Here is a 20,007-nt window from a genome sequence, read left to right on the forward strand (position 1 = left end):
TCAAGGAGTTTACAATCCAGGGACAGAGAAATGACCACCTACCAGGGCAAAGTGTGTCATATTATAATGGTTAAACACAAAATGCTGCTGGTGCCGAGCTCAGTTCATACGGAGCACGTAGTATCAGGACAGCTTCAAGGACGAAGTCGCATTGTCCATGAGCCTTGATTGTGTAGAATGTTCTCGGGAGAACTGGATAAATGGCATTACAAGAGGAAGGGGCAGGATAAATAAGGGCTGGAAAAGTGCACATGTCGGTGACCAGAGGGGAGGGGTTGGAGGAATGTCAGGTTCTGACATGGAGAGGGGATGTGTAGAGTAGAGCATGGCTTCCTGTTGTGGGTGAACTTGGTGCCTGGCATTCTCTGCTTCTTAGAAGCAGATACAAAGAAATGGCATCTTCTCTGGTCCCCTCCACCCCCCCCCACCCCCCCCCCCCCCCCCCCCCCCCCTCCCCCCCCCCCATCCAAGTACCTGGGACCGGAATTAGAAAAAGCTGGTGGCTACCTTTTAATTAAGTACCCAAAAGGCAGTTTGTCAACAAAGGAAACATCTCTTTCTTCACTTGGCTTAACAAAGGCACCAATCTGGGGGCTGTTGCTGGTGAGGGAGGCTCTGTGTGTGTGCAGGCAGGGAGTCTATGGGAAATCTCTGTATTTTCTGCTTAATTTGGCTGTGAACCCAAAACTGCAACCCAAAATAAATCTTATTATGTTTAAAAGGAAGGAGAAAGAAACAGCCTTCTTCTCTGCCACAAAAGGAAAACCGGGTTATTAGATTGAGAAAAAGAAAGAGATCATGCCAAACCAGACCTTTGGTTTCTGTCCGTGGTGCTGAACTTTATTCACTTTCAAACCGCTTTCAGTAACAGGTGAGTGTCTATCCTAAAATCAAGTGCATGAGATGGGAGAGGTGGGGAAGCCACAATTAAACCACTTTATCTACATTTAGCATAAAATGTGAGAAACGTTGACAAGAGGCTGCAGCTTGAATACGGTGCTCGTCACGGCTCGACTTGACAGCAATGAGATGTGACAAAGTTGAGTGAGAGACCCCAAGGGATGAGGGTCACCTGAAATTTGCCCCGGGGCCTGGCCCACCTTTTCCTCCCTGGCCATTATCTTCGGTACTACAAAGAGAACAGAGACAAATTTGGCTTGGTGACATGGTCCTCTTAGAAAAGTCAACTTCACGGGAGTGTGCTCACCTCCCACCCACTCCCACTCCAGCCGGACAACCCTGGAACTTTCATGAACTGGGGCACAAGTTGCTCATTAAAAGTCATAAATCAACCCTGGTCATTTCCTTACTTTTGTTTTTGGTGTTTATTTCTCTTTTAAAGATTTATTTATTTATTTATTTATTTATTTATTTATTGAGAGAGAGCAGGCATGCACGTGCTGGTGAGTGAGGGGAGGTGCAGAGGGAGAAAATCTCAAGCAGACTCCCCACTGAGTGTGGAGCTCCACTCAGGGCTTGATCCCACAACCCGTGAGACCATGACCAGGGCTGGAGCCGAGAGTCGGATGCTGAACCAACTGAGCCACCCAGTTGCCCCAGCCCTGGTCGTTATCATTTAAATCTTTGGGATCTGACACTTCTGGGGAGAAATATGAGCTCCCAATCAACAGAATGGTGGGGACTTGGCCCCATGAACATTTTAAGTTCCCAATGCTCGTGGCAGTAACTTTTTTCCCCTTGGCATGTCCTTGGCAGCCTGTAGCTGAGGATGACGTCATTGGCCCAACTTGAGACAAACATTTCCAAGGAAGTAAACTTTACTCTGGTCTCTTTACTGCAGGAGGCATGCTCTGGTGGTGTTCTTTGACAAGGTCTGGGTCTCAGTGAAACCACAACTTCCTTCCTCCCCATCCCGTATCCATTCCCAGCTCCTCTTACCCGGAAGCTGTTGCAGCCCAGTCCACTCTGGGCTCCAATCCTGTCCATCCTGCCTCCGAAGCAGCTGGACCTCCGCAGGCTCCGAGGGGCAGCAAGCAGTGCCCTCAGCTTGCTTTTCAGGAGGGCAGATCTATCGGTGGAGTCCCAGGGGCTCCGCCCAAGGGCACCCCCATCTCTCTGGGCTGGGTTGACCTCCCCTGTCCAGGGAGGAACGTCAGGGAGGGGGCTGAGAGCCGCCCCAGCTTCCTCATTCTGCTCGTTTAGTACTTGTGGGGGCACGACCTCCTCCTCTAAAGGCATCTTGTCCTCCAAGTGGTCCAGCAAATTCTTTACAAAAGGAACACACAGGGAAAGAGAGAGGTCTCACTGACCTGCACAGTGTCACAAAGCCCCCTGGTCCCACACTGGGGCCCCTGTCCTGGCCCTACCTTGAAATCCATCAGGTCTGCGTTGGACACAGAGCCATACACGGGGTTCGCTCCTATTTGCCCCAGGAGCTGAAATGCCAGGAAGAGGAAGAAGCTGGCGGTGACGGTGGGGGAGCCCATGCTGGCGTTGCACAAGGAGTGGCCTGGTACTGGCTTGCTTCTCTGTCCTCTCCTTTCCCCTCTCAGCCTCCGTCCGCCTCTGTCTCCCAGCTGCCCTGCGCCTCCTCTTTTTATAGCCCCCCAGCTCTCCAAGAGCGCGAGAGGGACAGAACCCTCCCCATTCTGTCACTTACAGCGATAAAGCAGCTGAATGAGGAGCAGCAGAAGATGGCCTTTTAAAGCCATCAGTCCGGCAGAGCCTGTCACTCCCCTCCACCTTGAGCAGCCTCAACAGCCCCGGACCCTCGGCTGCAAGAGCCACATTCTTGTTGATTTGCCTCAAGAGGTTCCCACTTCAAAGGTGTGAGAAGAGCAAAAAAGAGTCCTTGGTTATCTTACAGCGATGCCTGGGGCTTCTTTCTCCTCAGCAACGGGACCCAGGCAGGGAGACAGAGGGTGACAGTTGGCCGGCGCCCAGCTCCCCCAGTTGGTTTTCGGCTCAGCTGTCAGGGCATCCAAATAAGGGCGGGTGGGGAGGAAGTGGCAGGCGGCCTGCAGCTCGGGACAAATTAGTCCAGATGCTCAAGCTGGCCTCACACCTGACTCATCAGCCGTGAGGGCAGCCCTCTCCCTCCTGGCAGTCACTCTCAGCGGTCAGGTGAAGAGGGAGTCATTTTTTAGAGCATTAAGTCAGCTGGGAACCAAATGGGATGAGTGTCCCGAGGGTTCCGCTCCCGGACGTAAACACCCTGAGACGTTTTGGGAAACAGAACCGTCCTTCTGCCAAGCGTCTCCTCCTTCCCCTCCACCGTGTAGAGGGAGGTGGGCACTTAGAGACGCCAACATTTTCATTCCATCACCTTGCTGCTTGTAGAAACTCAGACTCTGGATTTGAAGCTTTTAAACCCCCAACCCTCCCGGGAAAAGTCCTTTGGCGAGTTGGCCGACGGAGTGAGGGGGACGTGAGGGCAGCACACGGTTCCCCTTAACACCTTCCATGTAACTCCTGCGAGGCCGGGCGAGTGATGAGCCACCAAGGCCTCCGTTTTCCTGGCTGCCAGGGAGAAATCACAGGGAGCACGGCTGTCCACATTTAACGCGTGGCCCCTGTCCCCTAAGCTCAGCTGTTCGTGCTAGCCTGTTATATGATGCACAGGTACTGGGGGGTGACGGCTGCATTGGAAAGGTCGAGAGACCTCACTGCAGCCCCACACAAACCAAGTTACACACATCGTCACCGCCTTCTTGCCCCCATTTGTAAAAACCTGCTCTACCCACCTCTCCAGGTTGTCAGGTGAGCGACTAACGCACAAACGTGCTGTGGCTCGCTGCCTAGCTGCGGGACGGGACGGCGCTCATGGTTGCCTTCACTGACCAACTGCAACGGGCCAGAAACTCTACCAAAAGCTTTATGTGCATGACCTCACTGTCCTGGCCGCCCCACGAGGCAGGTGGTGTTGCTCCCATCCACAGAGGTTACGTCACTTGCCCAACCAAGGTCATTGGGCTCCTAAGCCACACAGCCAGGACTTGAATCCCGGGTCTGACGAGGATGCCCATAGTCCTAACCATCCTACAGATGCAGCTGCTGTCACTTAGCATGATGGTCCCTTACCAGCCCTCGCAGTGCAGTTCCTGATTGAATACCCCCCTGTCCCCCCTCTCCCAGGTGGCCTCTGAACAGCTCCTCCCCCTTCCCACTCCCTTGGCAAGTGTGTGTGTGTGTGTGTAGACCACCTCAAGGAAGGGGTCCTCCAAGCCCCACGACCTGTTGGCACACCTGACATGTTTTGACATACTCCACGGGACTCAGGAAATGCGTGTGGGATGCCCAGGTCTGCCCTGAGCCGACCCCTCCCCGGCTGCACGCACTCCCTGGCCGATCAGGTAGAGAGGCTGCTCTGCGGGAGGACATGAAATTGGGGCAGTATGTGGCTGGAGGTCACGAGAGGTGTCCAGGGTGGTTTTAGTCTAAGACCTAAGGAGAAAGGAGCCCTCTCTAGTAACCTTACCTGGGTCAGCTGAACCGAACCTAAAATCCCAAGTGGGCGCAACCCTGAATACGAACTCTGGGGGTAAAACCCCTCGTATCCTGATGAGCCCCTGGAATGTGCTCACAGCTTAATCGCTCCGTTGGCGTCGGCGGGGGTTATTATTAGCAAAGAGGATTCAGTGAGCAGCCACACTGGGAGAACCGATGCTCCTTGCTGTGTGCGTCACGCGGCCTGTCTCCTGGAGATGCCCTTTCAGACAGGCAGCGGCTACCGGAAGGGCGTCGTGGCAGGTGGCTCGGCCCCAGAGGGCCGGCGCCGCTCCTCTGTCCTGAGGCACTTCTGAAGTCTGTCAGTGGCCCAAGGACCAGCAGAAATGCTGCACTAGGGTCCAGGAGGAGAATTGCAGAATTTTCCCAGCTCCTTTTATGAAAGTCACTGTCCCTCTTCCAGACCGAAACAGAAGCAGGGCATTAGTGTCTGAGTCTCTTCTACAAGCCAGAAGTTTTTGCTCAGTTTCATTTGGGTTTTGTTGGGGGGGTTGTTGTTGTTGTTGTTGTTGTTGTTTGTTTGTGGAAGGGGAGTGGCAAGAGAAAGAAGATTCAGTTTTGCTGCCCAGAGGACTTCCTATAGAACCACACCCCCTCCTACCCTGACGAGACTTAGTGGGAACACAGGTCTCAGATACACTTACTACCTCAATCCCAGCAAAGCCTTTGATTTGTGCCTAAAACAGAAAATGGCTCGATGTAAATTTCCCTTCTTTCCCATGGCCCTGCTCAACCTGGGGGGGGGGGGGGGGGGGGGGGGGTGTGTATGTGGAGGAGTCAATCTTTAACACGGTGCTTAGAAGCGAGCCTGGAGGAGTGAAACAGAAGAAAAGCAAAAGGAACAGGAAACCAGATCCACCCCCCACCCCCACCTCTCCCACGAACCAAAAAATCAAAAGCCTTTATTTCCTGATCACTGGAAAGAAGTTGTCTTAGTCATATGTCGGGAGGAGCGTCGCAGATGGGTGGGAGACCCCAGAACTGCGGCTTCTCTGGTTTCCATCTCAGCGTTTCCGTTTTAGGATCCTCTGTGGGGATGCTGCGGGCGGCTTCGGTCCCAGCAATGCAGCACAAGTCCAAAATCGGTATGAGAAACTCTTGGTGTCCATGGTATGATTTTGTCGGACACAAATGGTCTAACACAGAAGCCCCAGTTGGGAGAAATTGGTAAGACCCTGATGCACATTTGGGGATGGTTATTTCTGATTTTGAAAATGATGTTCTGGGAGTGCCTGGGTGGCTCATTCGGTTAAGTGTCTGCCTTCAGCTCAGGTCATGATCCCAGGGTCCTGGGATCGAGCCCCCTGTCAGGCTCTCTGCTCAGCAAGGAGTTTGTTTCTCCGTCTCCCTCCACATGTCGCTCCCCCAGCTGTGCGCGCTCTCTCTCTCTCTCTCTGTCAAATAAATAAATAAAATTTAAAAAAAAATGATGTTCTGTTTCTTTGGTTCAACTTGGAGGACCCTGGCCCTGGAAGTTGGCAACAGGTTCACTAGAAAGCAAGACCCAAGGCAAAAGTCCAGTTGCTAAAGCTTTATGGTGTGGGGGCAGTTCCGTTCAAGAGAAGCAGGAGCGAGGAGAAAAGAGAAATGAGACAGTGTGTATTATTTAACTACGGCTGTGTAACAAATGACCCCAAACCTTAGCAACTTGAAACAAGGCACATCCTTTACCAGTTTCCGTGGGTCAGGAATCTGGCCCTCCCCAGCTGGGGTCCCTTGCTCAGGGCTCCTGGAGGCTCCAGTTAAGACATTAGCCGGGGCTGCCGTCAGCTCAGGGCTCGGCTGGAGGATCTGCTTTCAAGTTCACTCCTGTGTCAGCTGAGAGACCGCAGCTCCTTGACGACTGCTGGCTGGAGGTCAGTTCCTCGCCACATGGGCCTCTCCGGAGAAATGCAGCTGACTTCCTCGGGTCCAGAGAAAGATTATGTAAGCTCTTCACAACTTCCTTGTCCTGGAAGGGACATCCCAAGGGCACAGGTACCAGGAGATGGGGGGCCTCAGAGTTCTGGAGGCCAGAAGTCTGGAATCAAGGTGTCATCGAGGCCATGTTCCCTCTAAACCCTGTAAGGCGGAGATGTCCTTGCCTCGACTGGCTTCTGGCACGTGCCAGGGCTCGTTGGCACTCCTTGCCTTGTAGACACAGCACCCCAATCTCAGCCTCTGTCGTCTGTCGTCACATGGCCGTCCTCTCTCTCTGTGTTCCTCTCTCCCCTTCCTATAAGGACACCAGTCATATTAAATGAGGAGCTGCCCCCACGCCAGTCAGACCTCATCTTAACTCATTCCTTCTACAGTGAGACTGTTTCCCAATAGGGTCACATTCTGAGGTTCTGGGGGTTTAGGACTTCAAGATATCTTTTGGTTAGACAGAACACAATCCATAACAGACACTTTGTCTGTGGGGTCCTTGCTAACTCCTGTCTCTCACTGCTCAAGTGCCAAGCCCACCCTCACCCTAGTCCTGTTCCAAGGCCATGAACTCCCCTTCCCTCTGGGCTGCATTACGCACAGCTCCCTTAGGTAGTGACTGGGGAAATGTGAGATTCCATCCACTCATGAACTGTCTTGGCAACCTCTCCTTGCCAGGGAATCCCGCCTGTTGTGGGACGGGGATGGGTGGTACATGGAGGCGGAGAGGGGGGTCAGACAGCATCGATGAGAACCAGGTCAGCCATTGCGAATGCATCCAATGCAGCCATTGCTGCATTTTCTGGGAAGCCAGAGATACAGGCCAAGCGTGAGGCAGTGCACTTGTCCGCAGCCGGACTCCACGGCTGTGCTAGTCCAGCACCAAGCCAGATCGGACACACCCTGATTAGAAAAAAATTTCTGGGGGCAGCCGGGTTGCTCAGTGGGTTAAAGCCTCTGTCTTCGGCTCAGGTCCTGGGATCGAGCTCCGCGTCGGGCTCTCTGCTCAGCGGGGAGCCTGCTTCCCTTCCTCTCTCCCTGCCTGCCTCTCTGCCTACTTGTGGTCTCTGTCTGTCAAATAAATAAATAAAATCTTTTTAAAAATTTCTGAATGATTGGAACAAAGAGTTTGCCTTAAGTCCCTCTCTTACCCACCCACCCCTCCAAGGTACATACCTGAGAGCCTGCCACTGCTCCTTGCCCTCCCTGGGGTCTTCACGGGAAGGAGGTGTCACCCTCTGGCTGATACATGAAGGTCCAGGGCTCTCCCCTGATGCAGGAAGAACCAGACGAGTGGAGAGGCCGGTTAGAAAGCTGATGAGCGGATGTCAGCGTGAGTGGTGAGAGCAGAGACCAGGAACGGAAGTGAAGGATTGTGTGTAGGAGACGCCAGGAACGAGGTGGAGTGGACACGGTGCCCGCCTGGGTGGTTCAGCCAGAGAATGGAGTCAGGCAGATTCCTGGGGCTCTAATCATTGAGGTGGAGTCCCAGGAGAAGCTTTAACCATCTGGGGGTTTCTTAGTTTAGGTTCTCCTGAGCCTGAGAGAAGGATCCAAGCATAAGGCGTTTCCTTCAGCCCCAATCCCAGGAAACCTCAGCAGAATGAGGATGTGACTAGGAAAAGAAGGAAGTCAATGACCACCACGGCCAAGCGGAGCTCCATCCCCTGTCCCTGCACTCTGAGAACACGTGTAAGATGTATGCCACCTGCGAATCAACGGTGCTGGGGTCTTTGAGTGCCGCCTGCTGCCAGATGTTGGTTGAGTGTGGCTCCTGGTAGTTGTCAAGTCCCCAGCACTGCCTGCCTGCCCCGACGGAAGCCAAGAGGGCTGGGGCTGCCAGAGAAAAATCACTGGGCAGAAAAGCACAGTGCTGCTAGATAGAAGCAGGCAGAGGACAGGAGACTCTCCACGTGAGAGCGGGAGCCAGGGTCCCAGGGCAGGTCCGGAGTTTGGTTGTAGAAATGTTCCAGAACATCCAGGCAGGTGCACGGGCCTGGCTCCCGAGCCGATGGGAGAAATGGGTCACCTAGTGAAACAGGACTGGTTGTTAAAGCTAAGGGGAGTGCCTGAAAAGTCCTCCAGAGGCCAAGATGGAAGGCTGAGAGCTGCCACATGAGCAAAGACAGGTGGCCAAGTTTGATTCTGTTTAGATCTGCCCCTACGGGAGAAATACATTCTTTTTTCCTGCCACAGATTCTCAGAAGGGTCAAAGCTGCCACAAGAGGGATGAAGAAGGACTCAGCATTGAGCCCTTGAGAGTCACAGGTGCGCAGTCGGTGGCACGAAAGGAAGTCCCAGTGTTGTCCTGACTTTTGTAACCTCCACACTTGGCACCCAGCAAAGCTTGTCCACCCTCTACTGAAATTCTCTCCAGCTTCAAAGCCTTGGGTCTCAGGCCTCCTGGGCTCTATGATCACCAGCGCTTGTTTCTGGGAAGATTATAGCGACAAGCATTTATGGAGAGACATAATCTGGCAGGTTCTTTGGGCAACGTCAATAGTAGGGAAGTCAGGGAGCTTGTGGCCATGGCTACAGTTATGTTGGGGAACGTTTGGAGGAGCCAGGGGCACAGGTTGGGGAGGGCAGGGTTTAAAGGGCATCTGTAGACAGAGCGTTGTGTGCTCTGCTTCCTGCAAACACAGAACAATGGGGAACTCAATGGATGTGGCTCCGTAGGGTACGTCGGGCTACCCATGCCCATCCTCCGGCAGACATAGCTGGCTCCCTTGCAGGTCTCTCTGGAGTCCTCCTTCCCAGACTTCTGTTTGGGGAAAAGGTCCAAGAAACAGATATATCCTACATACAGACTCTATCACCTAAGCCCTACATAGGGACGAGCCAGACTCACCGGGAAGAATTCTGGAGTGCTGGCTGGATGTGGGGAGTGGGTGCTCTGGGAGACGTCTGCCTTCATCACTTGAGCAGAGGGAAGAGGTTGCCAACAAGCAAATGAACTGAGTGATGCCATTAGGAAGGTAATTCTCCCTCCCACCAGCAAGCCTCATTCACTGACTTGGGAGGGGACAGGGGGTGTTGTGGTTAGGGACCTGCATGCTAAACCAGGTTCTGTAGCTGTGAAGCCTGGCTCTGCCACTGGCTAACTGAAAGATCTTGAGCAAGTTACAACACCTCCCTGTGCCTCAGTTTCCCTTCTGTTAAAATGGGGGATAATGAGAGTTCTTAGTAGATTTGTTGTAAGGACTACACAAGTTAACAGACCTGTACCAGGAGCCTAATGAGGCCCTGATGAAAGCTCACTACACTGAGTCCTCTTGCTCTCCCCGGGTCAGACACGCGAGGAAAAGATGGCTCACGATTTTATTAGAAAGGATCTCACTCCTAAGGCTCATTTAAGAAATCTTAATCGATGGAGTGCCTGGGTGGCTCAGTGGGTTAAGCCTCTGCCTTTGGCTCTGGTCATCGTCTGAGGGTCCTGGGATCAAGTCCCGCATCGGGCTCTCTGCTCAGCGAGGAGACTGCTTCCCCTCCCCCACCCCGTCTGCCTCTTTGCCTCCTTGTGATCTCTCTGTCAAATAAATAAATAAAATCTTTTTTAAAAAGAGAGAGAAAATCTTAATAGAGATCAGTGGCTATCTATACCCTCCGGCCCACCTTGAGTCCACGAGAACTACACAAAGCCCAGCCCACTTACAGCAGTTCCCTCCCTCAAAGAAATACTGGCTGAGAACAGCAGGAAGGTTAGGAGAGAGAAGTTCAAGGCCAGGAGCAAGGGAGAGAGCATAGGGTCAAGAGTCACTCGTCTCTCCGCCCACGTCTCAGGGCTGGCATTCTCGGCCGCATCCTGCCAGCTACGGGGCTTTGGTTTTCTGGGTCTCAGTTTTCTCATCCATCAAGTGGGGATAAGAATAGTCCTGTCCCTTCTGCAGATCTAGGATCATAAAAGACATCCTGGGCAAAAGGGACTGACTGCATGAGCCAAGGTCTGGAGAGGCCTGAAAGCCGTGGGGTGTGGCCCGGGATGTCTGGGACACAGGAGGCAAGGGGAAGGGGGTGTATAGAGTACAGGGCAGGGACCCCCATAGGAATCCCTGCTGAATAAAACAACGCAGTAGGACTCCGGTGGTTGTCCCCTTTTCTGCCCTAGCATGAGAAGTTCCTCTCTCTGAGGCAGAGAGGAAGTGAAGATGTTGATCCCCCAGAAGAGGGGCACCCTAAAATGGTGGGCCTGTTGCCAGACACTTCTAAACTTCTGGGCTTGGGAAATGAAAATGCTATTAAACTCTGAGTTTTAAAGGTCTTGACAGGGAGACATCACGAATTAAATGTTGGAAGCTGAGGTTTGAGGAAGAAAGGAGGGCTCATCCCCATTTAGAAATGCATATAAGCCTCTCTCTCTCTCTCTCTCTTTCACACACACACACACACCCTACCCCTAATCTTTGAGATTTTAGCTCAGACTTCCTGGAAACAGCCATCACCAAGAGAGAACACCTCCGATGGCAGAATTCCAGGCAGAGGGAATACTAGGAAGCAGATACTGACACACACCCTTGTTTGCACAAATGTATCAAGGCCCATTTCCACTGCCAGGGAGCAACTACCAGCTTTGAAAAAGCAGTTTCTGTAAAGTGTCTTGAATGCTTGAGGTATTTATAGACATTTCAGAACATGGAAAACCGTTCAAGAGAAGAGAGGCTGCCCCAACCCTGCCTGACCAGCCCTGATGCCATCTCCCTGCCCCAACATTAAGACACTTTTGGAATCTTCATGAAAACCAAAGGTTTGGGTTTTTTGTTTTTTTGGTTTTTAGTTCTTGTTTTTTATTTTTTAATTATTTTTTAAAGATTTAGTTTATTTATTTGACACACAGAGATAGAGAGATCACAAGTAGGCAGAGCAGCAGGCAGAGAGAGAGGGCGGAAGCAGGCTCCCCGCTAAGCAGAGAGCCTGATGTGGGGCTCGATCCCAGGACCCCGAGATCATGACCTGAGCCGAAGGCAGAGGCTTAACCCACTGAGCCACCCAGGCCCCCCTAGTTCTTGTTTTTTAAATGATTTATTACTCAATGCACTGGGACAAATCAGTTTCAAAAGAACCTATAATGTTGGCTTTATTTCACCATGGAAAATTTGTGCTCGGAGGTCAGAACTGTCTTACATAAAATGATTGAAATAAATAAATAAATAAATACAAATAAATACAAATTGCCTCAAAGGGCTCAGTGGGGCCTTTGAAGAGTCAGATGCAGGTCTCTACAGCCAGGGCTTCCTCTTAATACCTTCTCAGCACTGTGGGAAGAGAGAAAGAGTGATGATGGCATCAGAGGGAAACTGAGGCAGGATCTGATCTTCTCCGCCCCAGGGGCCATCCCTGCCACCATCCCCCATCCCCAGTTGATCTGGATGTTTGAGTCTTTGGAATAATCCCTCTCTCTGGACCTCAGTCTCCTCATCTGTAAACTGGGAATCATCGTCGCCCTGGTGATCCTGACCTCTGCCTCTGCGGCTATAGACAGTTTAGGGGAAGCCAGGAGGAAAATGCTTAGGACTCTTTCTGCTCCAAGGAGAGGCTGCCAGACAATGACAGGATTTCATCCTAAGGTGGTTCTGCCCCTTTTGGTAAGAGAGGCAGGAGGTGGCTAGAGGGGGGGTTGGGACTCAATGATGTCCACATTTAATATTTCTAGAAAGACACTCCATGGCCCTAAGAACTGTCAGCAGGAGAGAGTAGCGTCCAGATGTCCTTTCCTCAGTGTGTTCCCTGGAGACAGCAGACCTCAAAATGTCTCCAGTGGTGAAACCCACAGGTATGGGGGAGGGTGACCCAAGGAGGCAGGGAGGGGGTTTTACCATTGCAGCCCAGGCCACTGAGGGAGCCGATCCGGTCCAGCCTCCGGCCAAAGCACCCTGACTTGTGCATCATCTTGGGGCTGCGTAGTCTTCTCAGGGCCTGGAGGACATTGTCACTGGGCCCAAGGGCCCTGGCAGGTGGTTGCTCCTGGGTCTCCCAGGCTTCTGTGGGGCTGTGGTCCTGCTGGAGGGGTCCCAGGGCCATCTGCTCGGCCTGCAGCTCTGAAACTGTGTCCCGCAGGTGGTCCAGCAGCTCCTGCAATGCGTGGGGATAGCCTGAGCCTCAGGAAACCGGCACCTGGGGAGACCCGCCCTCACCCGCGCCCAAGTGAACCAACCGCCGTGGGTATGGAGTTCTGGCACCCATTCTCGTCACTTTCTGATTCCCTTATCGCTACTTCCCAGGGTAAACTGAGGACCTCTTGGGACAGTAGCTAAGGACCCCTGAACTCCCGCTACCCACCGTGGCCTTTAGGCAGGCTGCTGAGCTCACCTGCATTGCGGACAGCTGGGAGGCGGGGCCAGGCCCACCCAGCGGGTGGGAACGACCTCCTAGTAGCAAGAACAGGACCAGCGGGAGGGCCCGGAGCAGCGCGGTCTGGGGGTCCATGTCGCTGGAGACAAGTGGAGAAAGAGATTGTCGCCGCCGCTGCTGCGCTTCGTCCCAGGTCGCGTCTCACCTCTTCGGGTCCCGCGGGCGCTCTCCTGGATCCTTCGCCAACGTCGGCCTTTTATCCCGCGCCTGGGGTTATCTCTGATTTATCCGCCGCATTCCCGCCCGCTGAGCTCAGGGCGGGGGAATGCGCCCCTCCGCGCGTGCGACCATACTCGCCGGGGGTGGAGGCTGGGGAGAACAGGCCTTGTATAGAAATGGGCCCGGCCGGGGGGCGGGAGCGCGCGGGAGACATCAACAGGTCCTTTGCCTCCTGCTTCCTCTTTTCCTGCAACACTCCTGGGGCCTTTCCTACCCATCCCCAACCATTCCTGGAGAGGGCAGAGGCAACTCCAGCGTTCCGCGGCTCGACGCAAGTGCGGGGCACACGGGGTGACTCAGAGCGAGAACAGCCCCCAGCCAACGCCCCAGCACCGCAGCGCGTCTTCCCTCCCCTCGCCTGCCTGTACTGGGCACACGGTTGGGTCTGCGCACCCTCGCTCGGCCGCTGTCCGTGGTGCTGATCCCTCTGAGCAAACCTAGAGCCGGGAGGTCTTTCTCTCCTCAGTTCAGGTCTAACTAGAAAGACAAGCATGGAGTAGGGATTGCGGAGACCCCTCCCCACCCTCTCACAAACAGCCTGCACTAGGATGTGCATTCTCCAATGTCATCTGATTAAAAGCCTGAGCATGACAAGGAACTTCTGGAATGCTGACCCTGCTTCTATCCCTTAAACGGTAGAGCTTGATTTGGTTGGAATTTTGAGAGGCAAAGCCCAGAGATGAAGTCACCCAGGAATGCTGTCTATCAAATCTCCTCCAGGTGCCAACACCTCCTCTCCCCCACCAAGACAACATGGGACGGAAAAAGCAAAGATGACTGGAAGATTTTTATCTATTTGGTGGAACACTAGAAGTGTGAGGCGGGCCCCTCCCCAGTGCCTCCTTCATCTGATCACCAATGACCTAATTCCCATTAACAGATGGTCTGGACCTCCTGTCTGTGATTACAAATGAGGCATCAAAGAAAAATGGTCCTGGAAAGAGACACAGCAGATTAAATCCCCCTAAAGCATGCATGACTGATGTCACCACCCCTTCCAGATGCCTTGTGCTGACAAGCAGCAGGATGAGAGAATGCTATATGGGTGATAGAGAAAAGGCAGCAAAGGGCAGAAGCTGTGACCTTGAAACAAATATCTTACCTTAGAAAAATAGCATCTGCCTGATATATGAGAAAAATACTACTGCTTTTCATTTTTCAAACAAGGAAACTGAGCTCAGAGGAATTAATCTGCCTTCTTAGTTGATAAACGGTAAATCTTGAGTTGCAACCCAGGCAGTCTGACTCCAGACCTGACTCTCTTAATCATTGCCAGGGTCATTGCAAGGGGTTCCTACTAAAAGAAAAAACTGGATTAATCCACTGTCATCGCTGACAGTATAGAAAGTTGTGTGTGCAGGCACACACATGCACCACAGAAAAAATATACAAAGATTAAGTGTCAGTGAAAGAGACAAGAAAATCCAATCAGTTGCAGAGCTGAGCCAGAGGGTCAGAGGCTGCTGAGAACATAGAGAGTCCCTAATGCTGGATGGCAGAAGTGTTGGGAGCAAGACAGAGTCCATCAGTCAGAAGTCACCTATCAAGAAATGACTCTTCATGTAACCTGTGCCTCACCTACTCTCCTGCAAACTGAACATATGCTCCCTCCCTTCAAGGACTACAAGGGAGAAAATGAATGATGTCTGTGAAAGCCCATGGCATTATGGGAAGAATTAGAAATTCAAAGAATTAGAAATATAATCACCCTGAAGGAGATTGTGACCCCACTAGGGAGGGAGTCAGGCCAGGGAAAATAATTAAGTGCTAGATACTCTGACAGAGCCTCCACTTGCCCCAGCAGATGGGATTGTGGAAAAGATTTTAGGGAACACACAGGACTGGATACAACCTCTAGGATCTTCTGTCCAGTGAAGAACAATATATTATCAATTAGTTCCCACACCAGAACATCCGCACAAACATTTATTAAGTGCCTAGTGTATGCCATGCACTTTCCATTCCTATTAAGTGGAGCTAATCATACCATCATTGTCACAACATTACTGCATAAGGATTAAGTGAGATGGTATATGTGGTAGGCTACATAATGTTCCCCCAAAGATGTCCATGCCCTAATCCGCAGAACCTGAGAATATGTTGAGAATACCTGACATGGGAAAGGGGGCTTTGCACCTTGGTTAAAGATCTAGAGGTGGAAAGATGATCCTGGATTATGGGGGAGGGCTAATGTGATCACAAGGGTCCTTATAAGAAGGAAGCAGGAGGATCAGAGTCAGAGAAAATGGAAGCATGGAAACAGGTCAGGGATGGAGAAGAGTCTACACTATTTCTGGCATCTTTGAAGATGGAGGAAGAGCCCATGAGCCAAGGAGTGTAAGTGGCCTCCAGAAGCTAAAAAAAAAAGCAAAGAAATGGATTCTTCCCTAGAGCCTCCAGAAGGAACACAAGCCTGCCTGCCAACACCTTGAGTTTAGCCCACTGAGAAAGCATACTTCAGACTTCTGCTCTCCAGAACTATAAGGAAATCAGTTTATATTATTTTAAGGCACTAAGTTTGCAGGAATGTGTTTCAGTAGTAATACAAAATTAACACAGTGTGTGTAAAATGCTAAGCATAGAACCTGATACTTAATAAGCCCTCCGTGAAGGTGGTTGTGATGGCAGAATTGGTTCTTGCCAGGGTCAAACCTTAGGTGCTAGGTGCTAGGTGCCAACTGCAGAGAAAGAAATAAGCCCCTTAACTTATTCAAAAACCTTTATCAAAGGTTGGGGTCACAATGGTCTGGAGTCCAGACTCTGGAATCAGACTCCCTGCATACAACACCACCTCAACCTTTTGCTACGTATATGATCTTGGGCAAGTTAGTTCACCTCTCTTCGTGTTTTCTCATGTCTGCATCACAGGATTGTCACGAGAAGGGAATGGGACCTTGCAGATAAAACTAAGCCTTCACTAGGAGGTAGGTACACCATGAACAAGACAAGCTCTGCTCTTGGGGAGCTGACAGTGCAGGGAGAAAGACACAGTCGCAGAACTACAACCGCCCCTTCTGCCGGATGATGTGGCAACCAATACAGGAGAGTCCTAGGCACTCTGTAAGCACAAGCAGGAATGCTCAGTTGAGGAGTAAGCTTCCTGAAGAAGGTAGTACTGAGCTAAGTTTTGAAGGATAAGAATGAATTAGCCATGAGGAGGAAGATGGGGAGGGCCTCCTGGGCAGAGGTGACAGCTACCACCTCTAATACCTTAGTTCATCTGGGCAGCTCTAACAAAAGAGCACAGATTGTGTGGTTCATAAACAAAAGAAATGTATTTCTCATAATTCTGGATGCTAGGAGTCCCAGATCAAGGTGCTGGCAGATTCAGTGTCTGGTGAGAGTCCTCTTACTTGTTCGTAAGCAGCTCTTTCCTCTGTAACCCCATATGGCAGAAGGGACAAGGGAGTTCTCTGAGTTCTCTTTTATAGGGATGCCAATCCCATCGTGAGGGCTCCACACCCGTGACCTGATCACTTCCCAGTGGTCCTACCTCTTAATACCTTCACATTGGGGAAATAGATGTCAACGTATGAATTTGTGGGGGAAGGAACACAGCCATTCAGTCTGTAACATCTAGGCTCTTGGCAGAAGGAAGAAGCTGAAAAAAAAAAGGGAAGGTCTGGGACAGTTTCCCTCTGACTCTTACCTCCAGCCCTGGGCAGCCATAGAGGGCAACATGAGAACACTGACCACTAGGGGAAGGGGAAGGAGGAAGCAAGGAGCACTGCCCAGGGAGTCAACAGGTGGTACATCTCTGCCCACAGCTCTCTCGTGGTCTGGCTTTACACAAGGCATACTGCTGCTCTGGGACTCTGTTTCCCCTTGTGTAGAATGAAGGAATTAGACGAGGACTTCTCACGGGTACAGAAGCCCTGCAAATGTCTGCTGCCCCTAGTTCATGGTTAGGTCTGTTCACCTGCTCCCAGCCCTTGCTAGTGTCTCAATCTTCTATGACGTTCAGACTTTCTCAAAAGCCAGAAAACACCTACAGAAGGGCCATCAGACTCTTCACAGCCATGGTGTCAATGCAGGTGCATGCATAGGTGTGTGTGTGTGTGTGTGTGTGTTGGGGGTGCTTTGGAAACCAGCCTGAGTGTGCAGCTCTTCTCTGCCCTTGAAGTGAATCTTCAAATTGTTGGTTATCAGAGGGAGGTCTGAGCTTGCTAGCCTGGGAGGAAATAGCTATTAACTCTTCCCATCCCGTGCCCAGCCTCACCAGTAATATCTGAAGCATCTGAGTGTAATGGAGGGATTGCCTCTCACTTCTTTTTTTTTTTTTTAAGATTTTATTTATTTATTTGACAGATCACAAGTAGGCAGAGAGGCAGGCAGAGAGAGAGGAAGAAGTAGGCTCCCCGCTGAGCAGAGAGCCCAATGCGGGGCTCAGTCCCAGGACACTGGGATCATGACCTGAGCCGAAAGCAGAGGCTTTAACCCACTGAGCCACCCAGGCACCCCTGCCTCTCATTTCTATAACCTCATAAGGAAACCAAAATCTGAATGGGTCAGGTTCCTCCCCACTACCTCCAGAAAAGCCTGTATTCATTTTGTGCCTCTAGCCAACGTCCTGATGAAATCATTGGAACTCCCAGACCCATAAATGCTGAAGTTCATCTACTTTGGTCTTCGTAGTTATGCAAGCTGATAAATTCCACCCCACCACCACTTTTTTTGCCTAGACCAATTTAAGTTAAATTTTTGTCACTCCCAACACAAATCTCCCTAACTGACCAGTCCCCAAAAGAAACTGCACCCCTTTTTTTTAGAAATATTAGAAATATTTCTTGAGGGTGCCTGGGTGGCTCAGTGGGTTAAGCCGCTGCCTTCAGCTCAGGTCATGATCTCAGGGTCCTGGGATCGAGGCCCGCATCAGGCTCTCTGCTCAGCAGGGAGCCTGCTTCCCTCTCTCTCTCTCTCTGCCTGCCTCTCCATCTACTTGTGATTTCTCTCTGTCAAATAAATAAATAAAATCTTAAAACAAAAAAAAAAAAGAAATATTTCTTGAGGGGGGCCTGGGTGGCTCAGTGGGTTAAGCTTCTGCCTTTGGCTCAGGTCATGATCTCAGGGTCCTGGAATCGAATCCCGCATCAGGCTCTCTGCTCAGCGAGGAGCCTGCTTCCCTCTCTCTCTGCCTGCCTCTCTGCCTACTTGTGATCTCTTTCTCTCTGTCTCTCTCTCTGTCAAATAAATAAATAAAACCTTTTAAAAAAGAGAGAAATATGTCTTGAGAATAAGACATCACAGCCTTTAGTAAAAGCCCAAGGTCTAGAGAGAATGCTAATTTTTTTTTTTCTGGTTTACCACAGCACTTTATTTCTTTCCCACAATGATGCATCGCTGGGCCCAAATGTTCTCTCATGACGGTAGAAAACCAAAATTTGTCATGTTTTCAAGAACTGAAAATTGCATACGAAACTCTTACATAAATCAAAAGAAGGAATAAATGCACAGGGGTAAAAGCAAACCATTTTTCAACTCAAGGCAATTAACAACCCACAGTATTCTGTCAGGAAAACGTCAGTTAAGAAAGGAAAAAGGACATGGGGCACCTGGCTGCCTTGGTCGGTGGGACATGTGACTCTTGATCTCAGGGTGTAGAGATAACTTAGAAATAAAATCTTTAGGGATGCCTGGGTGACTCCGTTGGTTAAGTGTCTGCCTTTGGGTTGGGTCGTGATCCCTGGGTCCTGGGATCGAATCCTGCATTGGGCTCCCTGCTCAGTGGAGAATCTGCTTCTCCCTCTGCCTGCCGCTTCTCCTGCTTTGCACACACTCTCTCTCTCTGACAAATAAATAAATAAAATCTAGGAAGGAAGGAAGGAAGGAAGGAAGGAAGGAAGGAAGGAAGGAAGGAAGGAAGGAAAATGGGTCCTTGAGGGCAAGACTTCCCCAACCCTGTTAGACGGGCAAGACAAAATTTCAACAGGGTACATGGTGGCCCCAGTAGACAGCACCATGTTAGCACAGAGGTCACACTTCATGATGGAGTTGAAAGTGGTCTCGAGGATCCCACAGGACTCCATTCCCAGGATAGAGGGCTGGAAGAGCACCTCCGGGCACTGGAATTACTCACTGCCCACGGTGATCACCGCCAGACGGGCATCTCACAGCTCTTCTCTGAGGAAGAGGACGACACAGCGCCAGCCCTCTCCTGCTCCAAGTCCACCGCTACGTAGCACAGCTTCTCCGCAGTGTCACCCAGGAATTCCCGCTCGGCCATGGTGTTGATGCTGACGCCACCCTCTCTGAAGATTCGCATGAAGTTGTCCACCAGGTCTCCGCCAACCAGGTCTAGACACAGGACGGCGAGGGCACGGCGTACCCCTCATAGATGGGCATAGTGTGGGTGACCCCATCACCAGAGTCCATGACAATATCCTGGGGCTGCTGGAGACATACAGGGACAGTACAGCCTGGACGGCCACACACGTGGCAAAAGTGTGGACAGTCTCGAACAAACATGGGCCTAGCAAAGGCAACAGCTGGTCCCAAGGTCCTACGATGCATCTGGCACATCTGGGAATGGCAACGAGACCAGCGCTGGGAGTGGAGGGAGTAACGAGAAATGGGCTCAGTGAGGTATTGTGGGCTCCACAGGCTAGGACTTTGGCTAACCTTACCTCGAGTAACGTGAGGGCCATTGAGTGTTGAAGGTCAAAGAGGATGTGCTCTCCCTTACTCTAAGGCCTCCGTGTTCCCAGAGCTGGCCACAGGCACCTCTGCTGTTCTCCATTCTCAGCAGGCTGGGTCCCCCCAGGGGGCTTCGCCTCTAAACTACCAATTTTCAATAATCCCGGTGATTTCCCTGTGTTACCCTATTGGGGGAGGGAGGTGAATAGCTTCCTCCTTCCTCTACACTTTCGGGGCACCTGGGCGGTTCCATTGGTTAAGCATCCAACTCTTGGTTTTGGCTGGGGTCATGGTGCCAGGGTCTTGGGATCGAGTCCCCCCATGAGCTCCCTGCTCAAGAGGGTGTCTGCTTCTCTCTCCCTCGGCCCCTCCTCTCTGCTCCTTCTCTCTCTCAAATAAATAAAAATTTATATAAAAAAATAAAGCGTACAA

The 20,007-nt window shown here is 51.5% G+C and overlaps 2 protein-coding genes, 1 long non-coding RNA gene and 1 pseudogene across 4 annotated transcripts; all 4 read right to left on the reverse strand.

Annotated features, from left to right (window-relative positions):
• Positions 1-841: 841 nt before the first annotated feature.
• On the reverse strand, positions 842-4,058 carry NPPA (natriuretic peptide A). Of its 2 annotated transcripts, XM_059375587.1 has the most exons (3): positions 2,328-4,058; positions 1,900-2,226; positions 842-1,129 (listed from the first exon to the last, which is right to left on the reverse strand). In XM_059375587.1, exons 1-3 carry the CDS (start codon positions 2,445-2,447, stop codon positions 1,118-1,120), a joined length of 459 nt encoding a protein of 152 aa, XP_059231570.1. In that variant the 5' UTR covers positions 2,448-4,058; the 3' UTR covers positions 842-1,117. The 2 variants fall into 2 exon arrangements, with proteins under 2 accessions (XP_059231570.1, XP_059231569.1); XM_059375586.1 differs by lacking the exon at positions 842-1,129 and having other exon boundaries at positions 1,393-2,226.
• Positions 4,059-5,353: 1,295 nt separating this feature from the next.
• LOC132001224 (uncharacterized) lies at positions 5,354-7,766 on the reverse strand. The gene is made up of 3 exons (XR_009399560.1): positions 7,552-7,766; positions 6,139-6,682; positions 5,354-5,861 (listed from the first exon to the last, which is right to left on the reverse strand). It is a non-coding gene; the product is annotated as an uncharacterized LOC132001224 (long non-coding RNA).
• A 3,687-nt stretch (positions 7,767-11,453) lies between these two features.
• NPPB (natriuretic peptide B) lies at positions 11,454-12,911 on the reverse strand. Its single transcript, XM_059376399.1, has 3 exons — positions 12,682-12,911; positions 12,189-12,444; positions 11,454-11,627 (listed from the first exon to the last, which is right to left on the reverse strand). Exons 1-3 carry the CDS (start codon positions 12,796-12,798, stop codon positions 11,611-11,613), a joined length of 390 nt encoding a protein of 129 aa, XP_059232382.1. The 5' UTR covers positions 12,799-12,911; the 3' UTR covers positions 11,454-11,610.
• Positions 12,912-13,730: 819 nt separating this feature from the next.
• On the reverse strand, positions 13,731-19,586 carry LOC132001605 (actin, cytoplasmic 2-like; annotated as a pseudogene).
• Between the last annotated feature and the right edge of the window lie 421 nt (positions 19,587-20,007).

Source organism: Mustela nigripes, chromosome 14 (genome assembly GCF_022355385.1).
Source record: "Mustela nigripes isolate SB6536 chromosome 14, MUSNIG.SB6536, whole genome shotgun sequence".
NCBI lineage: Eukaryota > Metazoa > Chordata > Mammalia > Carnivora > Mustelidae > Mustela > Mustela nigripes.